Source organism: Rhea americana, unplaced genomic scaffold, assembly GCF_003343005.1.
Source record: "Rhea americana isolate MKP2758 unplaced genomic scaffold, rheAme1 scaffold_37, whole genome shotgun sequence".
Classification (NCBI taxonomy): domain Eukaryota; kingdom Metazoa; phylum Chordata; class Aves; order Rheiformes; family Rheidae; genus Rhea; species Rhea americana.
This window is the reverse complement of record NW_028186501.1, coordinates 5944228-5960251: the sequence shown is the minus strand read 5'-3', so window position 1 is coordinate 5960251 and position 16024 is coordinate 5944228. Positions and strand designations below refer to the sequence as shown.

General features: G+C 43.3%; 1 protein-coding gene across 1 annotated transcript in view; it reads left to right on the top strand.

Moving 5' to 3' along the window:
* ADAMTS2 (ADAM metallopeptidase with thrombospondin type 1 motif 2) overlaps nt 1–11794 on the top strand; it is a 186529-nt gene extending 174735 nt beyond the window's left edge. Inside the window, exons 20-22 of the mRNA XM_085312680.1 lie at nt 1050–1179; nt 2113–2202; nt 6519–11794. Of these exons, the coding sequence (XP_085168806.1) occupies nt 1050–1179; nt 2113–2202; nt 6519–6982 (684 nt within the window). The 3' untranslated portion in view covers nt 6983–11794. The remainder of the gene's footprint in view (nt 1–1049; nt 1180–2112; nt 2203–6518) is intronic.
* Nucleotides 11795–16024: the final 4230 nt, after the last annotated feature.

Below are 16024 nucleotides of genomic sequence, written 5' to 3'. Positions count from 1 at the left end.
CACTGATGCTGGATGATCCAGATCCTACGAGCCAGCTCTATCCTAATTTGTTTGTCAGCTGCAGGAAAGATGACCTCTACGTGTTCTTTATCCTGTTCAAAGTCTTTTAACTGTTGACATAAGCTGAGGGAAAGGCAATTAATTCTTCTGTCACTATTTTATTTTCTTTCAATTGAAGAAGTCTTCAGATACTGCAAATAGGCACCAACCGTGGAAATGAAAGTTGTGAACATCTTCAACCTAAAAACCCTCAGCAGATATAACTGCTGAGTCTGATATGGTGGCATAAGCCAAAGGAGTTTCTCACTTAGTTTCCTAGGGAAACACAGGACACCTAGTCATGGAGCAACTTCTCTTTTTGTTTATCTTTACTGTGGGCAAAACAGGACTCAGTGGTCCTGGTTGTGTTGGGATGCGGGCATTTTAAGTTTTTCATCCTTAGCTCTTGGAATGTGAGAAAAAAATATAATGACACAGTGCACAGACTTTTTCCTGCTGAAGTACTTACCAGAGCAATAAGAAGCTCCCTGTATTCGTATGTGCAATGCTTTGCAGTCATCTAATGGCAAGAAATGTGAGTAGAATATTGCAACATTATATTATTTTGATACATGGGATCTTTCCAGTTCATCTCAGCATTTCTCCATGAAATTTTTAAAAAAAAACAGTGGCTGTATTTATAGATACAATATTTCATTTTAGAGCTGTGCCATGCAAGTAAGAGTAATCAATTTTCACCCTCACTGGAATTAAGAGTTATCACAACCAATGCAGTCCTAGGAGCACACTGTGAATAGATGCTTCACATTTACAGTTGTTGCCATATGGTCAGAGCATAAGTTTTTTTTTAGGAGTGTTTCACAGATCCTTGCATACTACTTCAACTGCTGGTGCTCCCTCTTGACTGGACACTGTAGGTACTGGGGTGGTTCAAATAATATAATATGTAAGCTCAAATTAAGTGCAGTGGGTTCAAATTTAAAAAACAATTTCTCAAGCATTGTTTGCAAAGGGTGACTCAGGGTGTAACCGGTGCTTATCCTTTCCAGTGCTCTGTCAGCTGTGGCAACGGCACACAGGATCGCCAGGTTCTGTGCCGGACCAGGGACAACGTTGCTGGCTTTTGTAAAGAAGATAAACCAGAGAGCGTAAGGATTTGCAGGCTACCTCCATGTCCTAGTAAGCACTCAACTATTCCAGCATATGTTACTCTGAAAATACTATATTACTTGCTTCTGTTTGAAAGCCTTCACTGAACTTATGCTCATGCAGCAAGCTTGTCTGGGTTGCCAGTTCAGCTTGGACTAGGTTTCAAGCTGTTGTTGTGTGGCCATTGGGCTTCCTGGGCATGTGGTTGTTTCATACTCACGATGGGAAGCACCGCTTGCCACAGGCTGATGACAGCATCCCTGGGAGGGAGGCACTGCCTGAGTCTAGCCTTGYGCCTCTGAGAAATGCCAGGCTTGGCAAGAGGGGGCAAGTGGGTCGTGACTAGTCAAGGGCATCAYGGGCAGAGAGGCCTCTGTTTCACGCACCACCAGTGACGTTCCCGGGCTTCTCCTCCGTTCTGTTTAGCACAAGTTATCTTCAGGGGTTACTTAACTCCATGCTTTAAGGTATAATAAGTTTATTCCTACATAATCCAGGACACTCATGCCTTTGTCCTTCTTAGCCTTTCTTGTATTACTCATGAGATCATTTTACATACTCCTGTTATTAAGTGATTCATTTGTTCCCGATGTATTTGTCAGTATAACTTTTGATTCCTAATTAATTAGAATCTAGCTGTCCATTATGGTCTCCAATACRAAAGTTTAAAAAGAAGCCGCGCAGCTAAACATGGCTGGATGCTTCTCAGGACGTAGTTAACATTGCTTGTGGGAAGTACTGCGGAAAGCTGGCCTTCATGYGGCCTTCAGTGTCGGCTGTCAAGCGCAGGACACAAATTGTAGCAAACTGCCTCCTCCCGCAAACCGCCTACACGCCAGGTTACAATCCCAGGGCTCTTTTAGCGTCTAAGGCCGGTCATTCTTTTAGTTTATCCTCTTCTAACAGGTAAACTATTAATGTTAATGTGTATTGCGTTATATCTTTTTTTCTCCTCTATTCAAGGAAACGCTTCTGATCCTTCAAAGAAAACCTACATGATACAATGGCTGTCGAGACCTGATCCAGACTACCCCATCCAGAAAATATCTTCAAGTAAAAGACCCATTTATAACTCTGCCTTTGCCCTTAAATGCATGCCACATCGAATGTGGACTTTGCCTTTTGCTCTTCTTCTCTCTCTATGCGGAAAATTCCCTTGACTTTGCCAAGTTTAAATCTTGGGCTGAATCTTTTTTTCACACCAGCCTTGGTGCTCGGTGTCTTTCTTCTCTGGAGCTTGTGTAGCACTGGTGGTGGAGGTCTTGAAGTGTTGAATGTGTGAAGCTGGATCTCCACAGTATGTTGCAGTCCTCTGAAAGGGAGCTGGGACCGGTTTGCTTGTGGCTTGGTGATGGTGAAAAAAGGCTCTTACTGGTTCATGATGTTCAGTTTGATAGCAAAACTGAGAACTTATTGTGAATGTGATCACATCACAATAATGACACCTTGTAGTGCTGAAGTTCTCCTTTATCTAAAGGCCCTAAATCTCATAACTCTCTAGTTTCAGTTTCCTGACAGAGTATGTTGGATGAGAGAACTTGTTCATTCCATTTTCCTTTTTGGTGATGCTGCTTTACTCGCCCTTGCTGCTCATTTTTATTCCTGACCTTAATGTTTGTGTTTGCAAGCTGAGGAGGGCTCGCTGACACCAGGAGCTCCGTTTCTGTTGGTACTTTAAGTGCTGCTACTACGCTGTCCGCTCTCGCCAAACTCCTGTTGGTGTTTTGAAATATTTTTCCTTGTGAAAAGCTGCATTTGTTTTTCCCTTCACACAGTTTTTGCCAGTTTTGCGTACTTTTTCTATAGAAACGAAGCAGAACAGACATGTCCATGCTGACGGTTGTGTGGTGGTGTTGTTTTTGTTAACTTGGTTGAGGCAATATGACATTTTCATTGACTACGATGTCTCCAGCTGCTCGACAAGAGCTATTTATACTCATTACATCTTTGGTCTTTTTTCACCATGTGCATGTCAGACTTGCCTGGTAYGGTTGTGTGTGTGTGTGCRTACGTGCGCGTGTGTGCTCTATAGATGTGTCAACTGGCAAACATAACAGTGTGAACAACTACAGAATTACCTCAATTTTTATTGCTTTTTTTGCTTAGAAGAAAAATTTTAGAAAAATGCCTTAATGTTGAAATGTAAATGGCATTAATTCACCAGATCCAGCTTTAAATATAAACAGTACACTGGTACCTTGAGTTAATCTTCATATGGAGTGTTTTTACTTGAATGATAGCTATTAAAAGGCAGTAAATTTAATCCAAGGTTAATTTGCACAGTACGTATCCGTGTCTATGTAAAGACGAGATTGTTACCTGACTTACTGACCTTTAACTGGCATTGCTGCTTCACCTTACGTGTTTGCGTTGAAGATTTGGAGTTCACAAATCATAAAACTSTTTATGACATTCAGTAATAGTATAAGCGTATCAGTTTTTAAACAGCAGTCTTGGAGCAAATTACTACCTTATTGCATTGATCATATTCTTTAGAAAGGTGGCATTTTTGAATCTTTGGATCTTCAACAGTGTAGCACTTCAAACTTGTCATTATCATGTGATCACATATTTAAATTTTGCTGTTAATATGATAATTTCCTGAAACTTGTTAACAATTTACATGACAAGGTGAAAAAGCAAAGACATATCTGGCACTGAATACTGTTATGTAAAATAATCGGTGTTTAACTGTATAAATATATTCATGACTGTTAACTTTAAATAGACAAATGTTTAGTGATGTTTSAAGAAATGGGTGGCTATAGAGAATGGTGCAATAAGGTATCTGGGCATTGTGCACTATGTCTATATGCACTTTGGTTTATCAGGGATATTTTATTAGTGTTTTGTATGTATTTAACATAATATTAAAGATGTGCCAATTCAGTTTGCTTTTCAATATTTTTTTATGAGACTAATGTGTACCAAAGTGACTGTGAAACTGATTTATTTTTTTCTTACTGATGTTTTGAAGATATACTTCCAGTCTGTCATGCATACTGCAAGTAAAAATAAATAAAAGTTCAGCAAATCTGGATATTTTGGTTTGCATAGAGGATAAAAATTTCATTCTGACATTCAGAAATTACAAAGTTGAAGATTTATTTATATAACTTATCAGCTGTCACTAAGCATATTACATAATGCGGTTTGATTCTCATATATTTTTAGGCTTGATTTTACATATTTTTGATAGAAAAAAAGGCATTTTTCTAAAGGTACTTTTAGGGATTCTTACATAGCCAAGAGCAGATCTGCCTTGCTGAAACTACATTTGAATGTGATACCCCTTGACATTAATTTTGCAAGCTGTTTGGAGAAGCTTGCATTAAAGCAATGGAACAYGAGGCAGAATGTTCAGAGGGGCACTACATGGTATGTAAAGAACATACAGAGCAGTATAGGTACGTGCAGTCCTTTCAGTTAGCGTTGTGCGTGCAGATACCTACAGTTTCCAGTTCTTAAAGGCTAGTCTGAAAACTTGTCCAAAACCCAGTTACTGTTCCTAGGTTCTGAGGAAGTAGTTGCTTTTTTTTCTGGCAGCATCTCACTTTAGCATTTAGAAACCATGACAATGAATTGACACATTTGAGAACAAGAAGCAGTGTCTTGCTTTTTCTGCAACAAATGCATAAGGCATAAATAAAGTGCATGACAAGTATTTTCAACTTCATCARTCAGCACTAGAATTTCAAAGCAAGAGCAATAACTGTTAGTTTATTTTAGAATGAATAACTATTAGTTTATTTTAGACTGATATGTTTGCCAATTAAACACTTGCAATGTCCTATAGTGTTAACTGGGGATGAGTGAAGAGGTCACACCTACGCTTTCTGAGTTCACTTAATGCTGCTGAATCTGCTCTGGTTCTCTGCATWGCTGCGAGGCTGCTGACAGCGTAAGTCAGTGCTCCCAGCAGAAGGGCAAAATATGAGCTCCAGTAACACTTTGACTTGAGCATCCTGGCTGCAGGCAGGTATGCTCTGAGTAAAGGCGAGCAATTGGAGTTACGTGTCTTTTATCATAGGGGAGTAGGTGGAGATTTAGTAAGGGCAGCAAGTGGGCAGAAGTGATTTTTTGTGTGTGTCAAATCATTCCAAGTGCCAGTCAGTCTTCTACCTTTCTCCTCAGTGCTCTTGCCTCCTCTCCAGCCCTCTGACCCACCTTGCTTTCAGTGAAGGCTGCGTGTTGAGATTTTTCCTTCACTGCAGTTCCTGGCTCCATCGCTTCTGTTTTGAGGAACAGAAGCTGTAGAGYGTGTGCGTAAGCTAGAGAACCTCCCTCCAAGGAGACTACTAACCCCTCGGCATTCATCCGCCACCTATCTCTGAGCAGAAATCACAAGCACTCTTAGTAATCTCTGATGAAACGTCATTTAATATTTCTCAGAAAATAAAACAATGTGGCCAGTTCCCTTTTAATACCTTATATTTTACCAGACGCAGTTCAGCAAACTCAGGATCTGGCATAATACCAGTATTGCAGTGCATTAAAAAGATTGTCATAAGGGCTACTGACAGCTTCAAGCCTATGGATTATCATTCTTTCCCTTTTATTGCAGTTTTTYACTCAATGACCCCCAAATCAATCCTTTGCACTGAGTCCCCCAGGAATTACTGGGCTGCCTTGGTCCTGTCCCACTTGAGTTTGTCCTACTAAGGATACCGCCTCCCTTCGAGGAGGAGGAGAAAATGTTTATGCTAAATACACCACTTTTTTTGCCAGCAAGAGGCACATCGCCGCAATGCTACCATTTTCAGTCTAGAGACTGAAAGAAATAACCACTCCAATGGAAAATGGATTAAATGCTGAGAGCTGCACAGTCCACATACAGATAAGGCTTRACTTTCTTGAGGATCAGGGGTTTTATATATATATATATATATAAATAAATAAAGGCTGACTGAGGTTAGCCGCTGTTAGACTGCTTTAGAAGGAGTAACAGAAAAGACAAGGCTTCTTRGTATAAACCTGGGTGACTTTCTGGGCGTTTAATGTAGCATTTGGCAAGAACACAGCACTATTAGCGTGTTTTGACGTCAGGCCATGGCAGGAACGCAAGTCGTCGTGACTGCGCTGTCTTCAGGGGAGCACGTGCTGAATGCAAAGCCAAAAATCGGGCTGGTCAGGCCTGTAGTACCCGTGGGGCCGATGCGCAGAATTCAGATCAGGGTTTGCATCCGGTCAAGTGAGTTAGGTTTTAGGTGTAATATTAAGCCTGCTTCTACTTCTAGGAGGCTCATTTGCCAGTTTCCCATCCCACTTTATGCATCAAACCCTCTTCCTGTGCCAGCCCTCAGTTGTGTTTCTTTTTCTAATGAATGTCAAGATGCTCTTTATTTATCTGTTCCCTTTTTCTCTTGCAGAAGATCATTGTCAAGGAGACAAGTCAATGTTTTGTCGCATGGAAGTTCTCTCGCGTTACTGCTCGATTCCCGGTTACAATAAGCTGTGTTGCAAGTCCTGTAATATGTACAACAACATAACAGAGGAAGACAACGTAACCGATTCTAACGTAAATAAGAATAATGTCATTGAGGAGGAGCTCCTGACAACCCTCAGCACTCCCATGGGAGTTTCCACCACACGGGCTGCCACCAGTCCTCCTCTCATTTCCAAAACAAGTGCACCTCCTTCTAATGCAACTGAGGAGCACCCAGAAATTAATACAGTGGATGTTCCCTACAAGATTGACGGGTTGGATAATGAAGTATCGCAGCACAACATCATTACCCGGAGGAGAATACCTTATGAAAGGACAAGGAATCAACGAATTCAGGAGCTGATTGCTGAGAAAAGGAAAAAAGAGACTCTTAGAAAAATGAACTAAAGTGGAAATATGGCACAAACAAMATTTTTTTTCTCTTATAGAGATGGTACCAACGTCAAGTATTGCCCATGTCACAGAGACTAAAAATGGGGAAAATCAAAGTGGTGCTATGGCAGAAATGCCGAATTCTAAAGTCTGCTCTAAATGGGAATGACAGATTGTTTCAAAAGTGCTAATCTAAACACTTTGATGGCTAGGTTTACAGGGTACGGTAGAGTATTAGTGCAATATCGTTACAGCGTTTCACTGAATCCAAACAAACCGTAATATCTTGGCCAGGTTAGCAGGTTTCTAGTTTATGGGCTCTTTTAATTCTTCTATGCCTGTGTAAAACTGCTTGGGAATAGTACTGAGAATTACATTTAGGATGGAGGAAAGCAGTCCCAAGATGAAATAAGTCCCCTTACCAGTGCCAAGCAGGTGGTCAGCTCTGCGGCGATGCTCCCGGGCACTAACTCGGCCCTGCTTCAGGRAGGTGCGTGAGGACATGCCAGGCCACGTGGGGCTGCCTTCAGTAGAGCTGCTCGCGCGGCTATGGCTAGGCATGTGCTTATGTAGCTTTCTTAACCAGGTCTGCATCAGGAAATACGTAGAAAATTCTGTAGCCATATATTTATGTGTAAATTAAAAATTGACAACCAGTAGTTTGCATAGTTCCATAAACAAATTCAAAGCATTCTCCTAAACAGTCGAATATGTGTGAGACAGGGCAGATCCAGCCAACGTGGACTGACAACATCCTGGTCTTTCGGTTTACAACTATTCTTATTTTTTGATAGTCTTTAAACTCCTGTAATGCAACAGCCTCAGTGATCTTGGTTGGTGCTTTTTTTTGGTCCATTTTTTTTTCTATCCACGTGCTGTTTAACTTAAAAATGACTGGATTCTTATTGCCTTTTCTTTGGTGCTTTGTGAAGAAAACTATATTTTTTTTCTCCCATAGTGCAAGGTTATTTTGGAAGAAATTGTTTTGTATTATCTTCCTTTGCTTAGGCCAGCTTTATCAGTGCAAAAGTGAGCAGTTGTTCACTGTGCACTTACACACACATACAGACACACTTACTTACAGTACCAGGTCTGCTAGAAACTTAAGCATGTGTAACCCGACAACCCTTTGAGTACTCTGTCTCCCCTCAGGGTCACCATGGTTTTCATAGGTAATTTTGCCTGGTCGGAGATCGTGAGACAACTTCAGGTTGGCTCTTTTGTTTCAGGATCAATCTGTGTTTGAGGTTTGGGAGTTTCGGGAAGGTCCTGCCTTCCAATATTCAGTGCCAGAATTATTTCAATTATTTCAATCTGAGTGTAAGAACATCTCATTCTCCAGCCTTCTCATTAGCCTGAGCTGTTCTTCATTTAAAGCAGAGCCAGTTATAAGCCTGTATCATAACATGATTGTTGGATAGGTGCTAAATTTCCAGCAACATGTAAGCTCTTATATGGCCCAGCTGCTGGCAAAGAGCTCCTAAGTCTTGCAAAGGAAACCACATGCGGCTTCCYGCTGCCAGCCTGAGGCCCGCAAACATCATGGCTCGGCAGGCTACCCCATTCCTGCTGCAGGAAGTGCTGATTCAACTGGGAAAGAGAAGGAGGGAGCGTACRGAAAAGCAATCTTTGCAGCACTGGAATGTCGAACGCGCTGCCTGAGCTGTGTGGCCAGAAGTCTTCGAAGGACAGGAGCCTGATTTAACAGAAATTATTTATGGAGATACCAGTCAAAGTAGAGGAGGAATGTGTTGAGATGRTGTGACAACCTCAACTTGCCTTTCTTACAGAGGAGCATGGTGATACACCCRGATGAGTGTTTCGGAGCAGCCCAGGTGGGTGCTATACTGAAGACCACGAAGAATGGGCAGTGTGACAGGACTGATAAAAATCAAGAGCTCTAAGAAACATCTCCTGGGCCGAGACTCTCTCAGGTCTGCAGCAAATGTGTCAGCAGATGTTAGAGCAGCAGACAGTGCAAGCACCAGGGACGTATGGACACCCCTAGGCCTTCTGAGCTGGCTTGGCAAGATCTCCTGTCCCTAGTCTACACTAACCTGCTCTAATAGTTATTGGAAGGATGCTGTGATGCAAAAAGTAATGTGTTTTGGTTTTAAAAGGTAAGATTAAAGCCCCACAGCATAGCAGCCTTGAGCAGCGAGTGGGTTAGGGTAGTTGCAGAGAGAAGAGCAGAGCARGCTCAGAGTACAGCTGGGGGGACGCTCAGCATTTTCCTGCAGGCCAAGGGTGCTATATAGGAACCTTTGCTTGTCCCCAGCCCCGCTCCATAGGTGTCTGCCACTACCGAAGCACGATGCACAGATGAGCTCAGCACTGATCCACAGTGAGCGGCAGCCTCGGCAGAGGGATTTGCAGCTGCCTACAGACATGGTAGCTATAGTGACAGTGTGGGGTCACGTTGCATCTGTGTAAAGCAGAGCAATGTAGTAATGAGCACCGAAGGGTGCTATTTACGTGCTATTTAAAGGTAGGGAGAAGTGTCTAAATCAATGCCATTCCAGCTGCTGCACGTAAAAATCTAGCCATGAGACAAGCAAGCTGTATGGAGGCTCATAGCATGTAGGTATACTGAGTGTTTCTTGCTTTCCACATTTKCCTTGCACAGATCTGATTAATGTAAAAACTCATCTCTTCAGGTTATTATCCTGCTTTTAGGTCTAAGGACAGTAAAAATAAACCACACCCCCAAGACTTTATGTAGCCTAAAAGGACATCTAAGCATGTGATAAACTTACAGGAAAAAAATGACTAAACCTAAGGACAGAGAAGGTCTATGGCTCAGAGTATGTAGGTGGCTACTAGCCCCTTCAGCTCTCCTACCTTCCTATTTCTGATATATTCTGTGACTTCTCCATGTCCCTTCACAGGCTCCCTGAGGGCTCTTCTTTGCTGTAGACTCCTTGATAAATCTTTATTTTCTCACTCTGATTCCATCTTAGTTCAGGATTTGGTAGAAGTTTGCCACCGGGATGGTTCCCTGTTTTACTTTCTGGGTCTTGATGGAGAGCCACTTCTCTTACCTTCAGAAACCCAAGATACCTCATCTTATAGCTTCTGTTCTTCCTTGGTATCTGGAATAGGTTTAGCCAAGAAGGGCATGGGAAGAAATGTCACATGAGCAATGCCCACAGTTCAAACACTGCGTTACAAATAGTCTGTTCTCTCCAAAGGACTTCTAAGTTAGCAAATAAAGAAGGAAATTTATTTGGTGCAACTTCAGGTGACCTTTCTGCAAACACCATGGTGAAAGGCTTGCTCTGCTGTAGCCACTCAATCTTCAAAGTGGACTTGGCAGTTCTGCTCTGGACATTTCAAGCAGTGCCACAGAGAGGCCAGGATTGCTGTTGGCACAGTGACTGTGACCCCAGGGCATGTCAGAGCCCCCAGCACGAGGGTGACCCGTGAGGATTAGCTCCCGTGCAGCGTGGACATCACTGGCTGATCTTGCAAAACTGGTTCAATGTTCAGAAACCTGTTTTTAACTGGGATGCTTCGCTCTTTCCCCAGAGTGAGTCAGTTCTCAGTCAAACAAACCAAAAGTGGTTTTTGCCAATCAAGATGGAACTTGTTCTGCTTGTGACGCTGGAGGAGGCTCACAGAAATCTGGGCTCCGTGTAGTGGTCATCAATGGCCAAGTGGCATCCACACTTTGAAAAGTCTTACTCCATTTTCCAGTCTCACCTTTTGGAGGATTTCATTTGATTTATTTCTCATTATTTTAAATTCCAATGAATATTTTTTCTAGTTATTATTTGGCCTGTCTCCTTGTGGTGCACAGCCACCAGCTACCTTCTCCATACAGTCCTCCCGTATAAGAAAAAATGTCTCTCCTCATACCAGGAAAGCTTTTCAAGATGGTTTTCATATCTCAGAAGATGTTTTTGAGAAGTTCCTCAAGATAGCAGGTTCCTAAGGTGGTGAACCACACCACCCTGCTAAAGAGCCAGAGCAGAGCTCTACTAATTCAGAAAAAGCAACACAAGGCAGTGGAGGGGTGGCTCACTCTTAGCTGAGCTTTAGTCCTTTTCACGCTGTGCAATATTTTGGTCACTTACTGGTCGGTTGAACTTTAGACAATTGTTTCATCTTTCCTACAGYGCTGTAATTGGGCAAAAGCATCACCATTAGTTTGCCTCCTCCTATTTTGCTGTTGCCCAGGTACTGCATTTAGAAACATAATGAGCAGAGAAGATATTTTAATTTAACATAATCCTCAGAAGCTAAGGAAAGCAGATTTATAAGCAAATCACGTTATATTCCTGCAGAGACTGCTTGATCTGAGAGCTACAGCAATGTAGTCCCATTGAGCAATGCACTTTCTGATACATCCAACCATACAAGTACACAACTTTCCAAATAATAATTTTTCTGTTTGTCTAAACTTAAAATCCAGGCGTCAGCCCCCTCACAAAAATAAATAAATAAATAAATAAATGAAAATAAAAAAATAAATCCCAAACCAATTCTCTTTTTCCATTTCCTTTGGCTCCAAATTACTTCCATTTTTCTCCAGCCACATTCCTTTAAAAATTTCTGTAATCGCGTATGAATGCATCACTTTTTCTATTAACATATCCATTCAATATTTAGAGTCTCACAATATCTACATAGATGCTTTCAGATATTTTGAGAATTCTATAAATGGTGCTTTACCAGTACTCAAAGGGTTTTATGTTTTATTTTATTATGTAATGCATTTAATGTCTTATTTACTCACCTACAATGCACAGTATTAGCTATGTTCATCTGAATATCTATATGTGACTTCCATTCACTTACATATACCTTAACAGAAATTGCAATAAATAGCCATTTCGTGTATATTAAAAATGTATATACAAATTAGAATCTTTAATTTTATAATTTATTAAATTTAAATGTCTGTGTTCTTTTGCAAAGTGTTTGACTTGTCCCTTTGCTTTTTTTTTGTGAACATAACATTGTGCAGAGTGGGGAGGAACAACAAGCATCTTTAGACTCACGATCAGTTCAATTTCTAAAACTTTATCTTAATTAATTAGAATTGGGATGTGCTAGCTGCAGAAATCCTATGTTCCTGGTTAGACCATCCAAGATCCAAGGCCAAATATTATGAAACCACTGGACCAAAACCTTGGATGATAACTGCACAGAAATTAATCAGATCAGGCTTATTTAAACCTCCATGAGGCTCTATCCCTTATGTTCTGCCCAAATCCATCCTAGTTCACATAGCGTCTTCTTCAAAGCAAGTGGCTTTTAAGCAGTTATTTGGGCTTCAGCTTGGGACTGATGAGCAAATTTTACTTTACAACTCCTAGTGATAAAATAATTGCTTCTTTCCATGAAATCCTTATGCATACATTTTCCTGTCATAGCTGCATGCTTCTAACCAGGTTCCTTTTAAAGCATAATTGAATCTCTGCCATCTAATTGAATTTTGTTGCTTGAGGATTTGAAAGATCCCCACGTGCCTTGGTTATTCACAGTTAGCACCATGCAGCCCTTGAAGTCCAGCATGTTCTTTAATCAGGTACCTTCCCACCTCAGCATTTTTCAGATGGAAAGCTCAGCTACGTGCTTAAATACCCTGCTAAAACAGCGGACCAGGAAAACATGTTTCAGTTCATGGGGCAATTTGTATAGTTTCTAATTTACAGCTGTGACAAGGATTATATTTRTTGGCTTTTGGGTTTCCTGCAAGTCTTCTTTATGTAGCTGATACTATTGAGACATCAGCTCAGGGGTCAGAAGAAAAGTGCTTGCTAGTCCTGGGGCAGGGACCTGCGAGAGGGGCGCACGCGCAGCAGCGGGATTTGCAAGCAGCGCAGAGCCTGTCCCCATTAAGGTGGCTGCATGCAATGACACTTGTTACAGATGACTGCTGCTTTGGAAAAGTCTGTAAAAGTTAGTTTGCACTGGGCTAAAATAAGTATTTCAATTTTTTTTTTTTTTTATGAACACTCAAGGACTTGGAGTTTGTTGGGCTGCGGTGTTTGTGGCCGAGGGAAAGGGGCTGCCAGCCGCCTGCCAGGCACTGAAAGCGCGCGGTGGCTGGCCAACACATCCTGCAGCTCCCTCACCCCCCACGGTCCTCTTTGCGCCTGGAAGGCATGAAGGTGGCAGTTAAAAGAAAGAAAAAAGAAGTAAATAAAAACACTTATTCCTCTTYGGCCTTATTTTAGCTTTTCAGCTTCTTTGCATCTGTTCTGCCTTGCCGCAGCCTTTTCTCTTGCTCACCGCTCTGGCATTTTCACCAGCAGCCATGTCCTGAGAGCTGTGCTGGAGGGACGAAGCTTGATCCCGGTGGCATCGACAGTGGCCATACCTGATCCTGCTGCACCCACAAATAGCAAATAACGGCTGCAGTGCCTGGTCCGGGGTGGGAAGCCAAGTCTGGCTCCATAAATCCACCCCAACCAAATGCTCTAGCTGTGATACGCTGTTGGCAAGGTGTAAACTAAATGCCAAAGCCATGTCTCCATGTTAAGGGTGCCCCAAGTCCACCTGGGCAGAGCAGGACACCCGTGCAGGAAAACCGGGGCCTCCCTGAGTGGTCGTCGAGGCCTGGCAGGGGGATGCTGCAGRTTAGCGGTGCCGCAGGGCACCAGCAACGAGCAGGGACTCCTGCGCTYGGCTGTCCTGAGCCGGCGCTGGGAAAAAGAGGGGAGGGGAGGCAAGTCCAAGGGGCGCTTCCAGGCCAAGGAAGTGGATATTCAGGTTATTCCCAATTGCACYGGGCAGAATGTGGCTCTTTCCAAGTGTTGAGGGGATCCAGCTTTTCCATCCCACAGCGCAGGGGATGCGCTGAGCTCCCTCAGCCCTCGGCTCTGCTCTTAATGGGGGGAAAAGGGCGCTTTCGGAGGTGGGGCGGGGGGCAGGCGAATGCCCGGAAAGCCCACGAGCACCGGTGCGTGCACGGCTCCCCCCAACCCTCGCACCAGCCCTTCCCAGCCGCCGGCGACGGCTTTCTGGACGTGCGTTTTACAGCGCAGCTGCCGCTAGATGGTGGCACCGTACAGCAAATTCAGATATGAAACCGGCACCGGCCCGCAGTCACGGAGGAGAGGCCCGACGGGGCGGCGAGCCCTCGACCCGACGATGCCGGACTTGGCATCGCACTCGTCCGCACACCGCTCCGGATGGCCAGCACGGAGCCCAGGGAGAGACACCAAGACATCATCGACTGTGCAGCAACACARGCACCATCGGCCCAGCCACCCAAACCACATCAGACAGTTCAGGAATTTTTCTTTTCTTTTCTTTTTTTCTAATCAAGCAAAACTCTTTTATTAAAGAACCACGATAGCTATGGAAAGATGAACTTGTTTTGGGCAAGCCAGCAGCTTGAATTAATAGTGAAATGCTGAGCAAGCCGTTTGTAACAAATCTTTCATTCAGCAGAACGGGGTCTGGTGTCGGTTTGTGGGTGGCTGGCATGGTCTTCAAGTTGTTTGCACCTAATGGCGCTCTCACTCAATAAAAAAAAAAAAAAAAAAGTTATGTTAGATCTACCCCATCCCAAAACAACCCGTTTTCTGCCACCAGCAATGCCGGAGGCAGTTTGGAAGGGCGCAATGTAAGTGAAGTTCAAACCTTTTGAACAGCCCGACGGGCAGGAAGGGACTTGTTCGTTGCAAGGCGCAGCACAGTTTGCAACGCGTAGTGCTTTATTTACGTCGGGTTTCCAAGCAGGACCAGGCAGGGGTCAGCTTAATCCAGCTGTGTAAGGGCAGCAGCAACCCAGGACCAGGCACATGCACACGTCAGCTCTCAGCAACCCCAAATGCTCCGTAAAACCGGCAGTGGGAAACACAGATGACTAAGACTCACCTGGGCCAGGGTGCCAGGAAGCCCGCAGAGGTGTCAGGAGAAACCTTCCCCTTCCTCGCCATGTGGTTCCCTTGTGGGGACGGGCTGGAATTGCTCTGATTGCACCTCTACACAGGACAYGCTTAAAAAGGACCAAACTGCATGAGAACTCAGGTTCTTCGGGCTGCTCAGGGATTTTTTTTTTTTTTTTGGGGGGGGGTGGATCTAGGTGCACATTTATAAAAAGTAAAATTAGGTACGGAAAAACACCTGTAACTTTGTGCAGAGAAGTAAAGTGCAAATAAATACCCAGGCGGGATTTGCAGGGGAAGCCACTAGCAAGCAGCCACCACTGTTGGCACTTCCTGAAACTTTAAGAAAACTGGTGTCTTCAGCTAGGTGTCCATAGCTGTTTACGATGGCTGCTGCTACCGCTGCAACAGTCAAGTCCTGCTTTTCCCCCAATAACTTTTCCTTGCACTACTCTGAGCCAGAAGGCGCRTAAGAAACGCTCCTGCCGCGCTCTCCCCACGTCAGCTGGAGCTTAGCCTTAGTGAAGCAGACACAACCTTGCTGCCAGAGCCACCGCTTTGCATTGAGAATATGTTTTTACTGAGAATCTCCATGGTGGGGCCTGAGTTTGGTATCCACTTAGGGCTCCCAAAGAGTAACTCTTCTATTTAGCTGAACATCAGCAAGCTTCAAAAAATGCCCCAAAAGGAATGTTACCTGTTATACTTCTGCAATTCACACTGTGAAACTGCTTTAAGTGAGGATGGCCCTCAAATTGGAAGCATTCCCCCCCCCCAAAAAAGCTAATAAGCAAAAAAACAAACAAACAACAAAAAAAAAACTTGGTACCATTTACAGCTCAGGGAAACTTTGCAGAAATAACAACCCATGTTTTTTGCTCACTTGGGGTATAAATACAGGAGCTCCAGACAGTTCAGCAGCGCTTCCTTCACTAGGGCTTGGGAGAAACCTGAGGCAGTTTTGCAAAGAGACAAACATGCTTTCAACAGTAGTATTTTTTTTTTTAATTAATGCTTTTGAGCAATTTCTTGAAGCAAGAGAAAATAGGACTCTGGCTGAGGTTAAAAATAAAAAGTATTCTAGTAAATTAAATTTGGATAATAGCAGCTACTTTTAAATCTGTATCTGATATTTTTAAATTTATAATTTATCTTAGTACCAAGAATTAAAAAAAGGCCTGCCAGCGGCGACCGCGATGGGGGGCGGCGATCG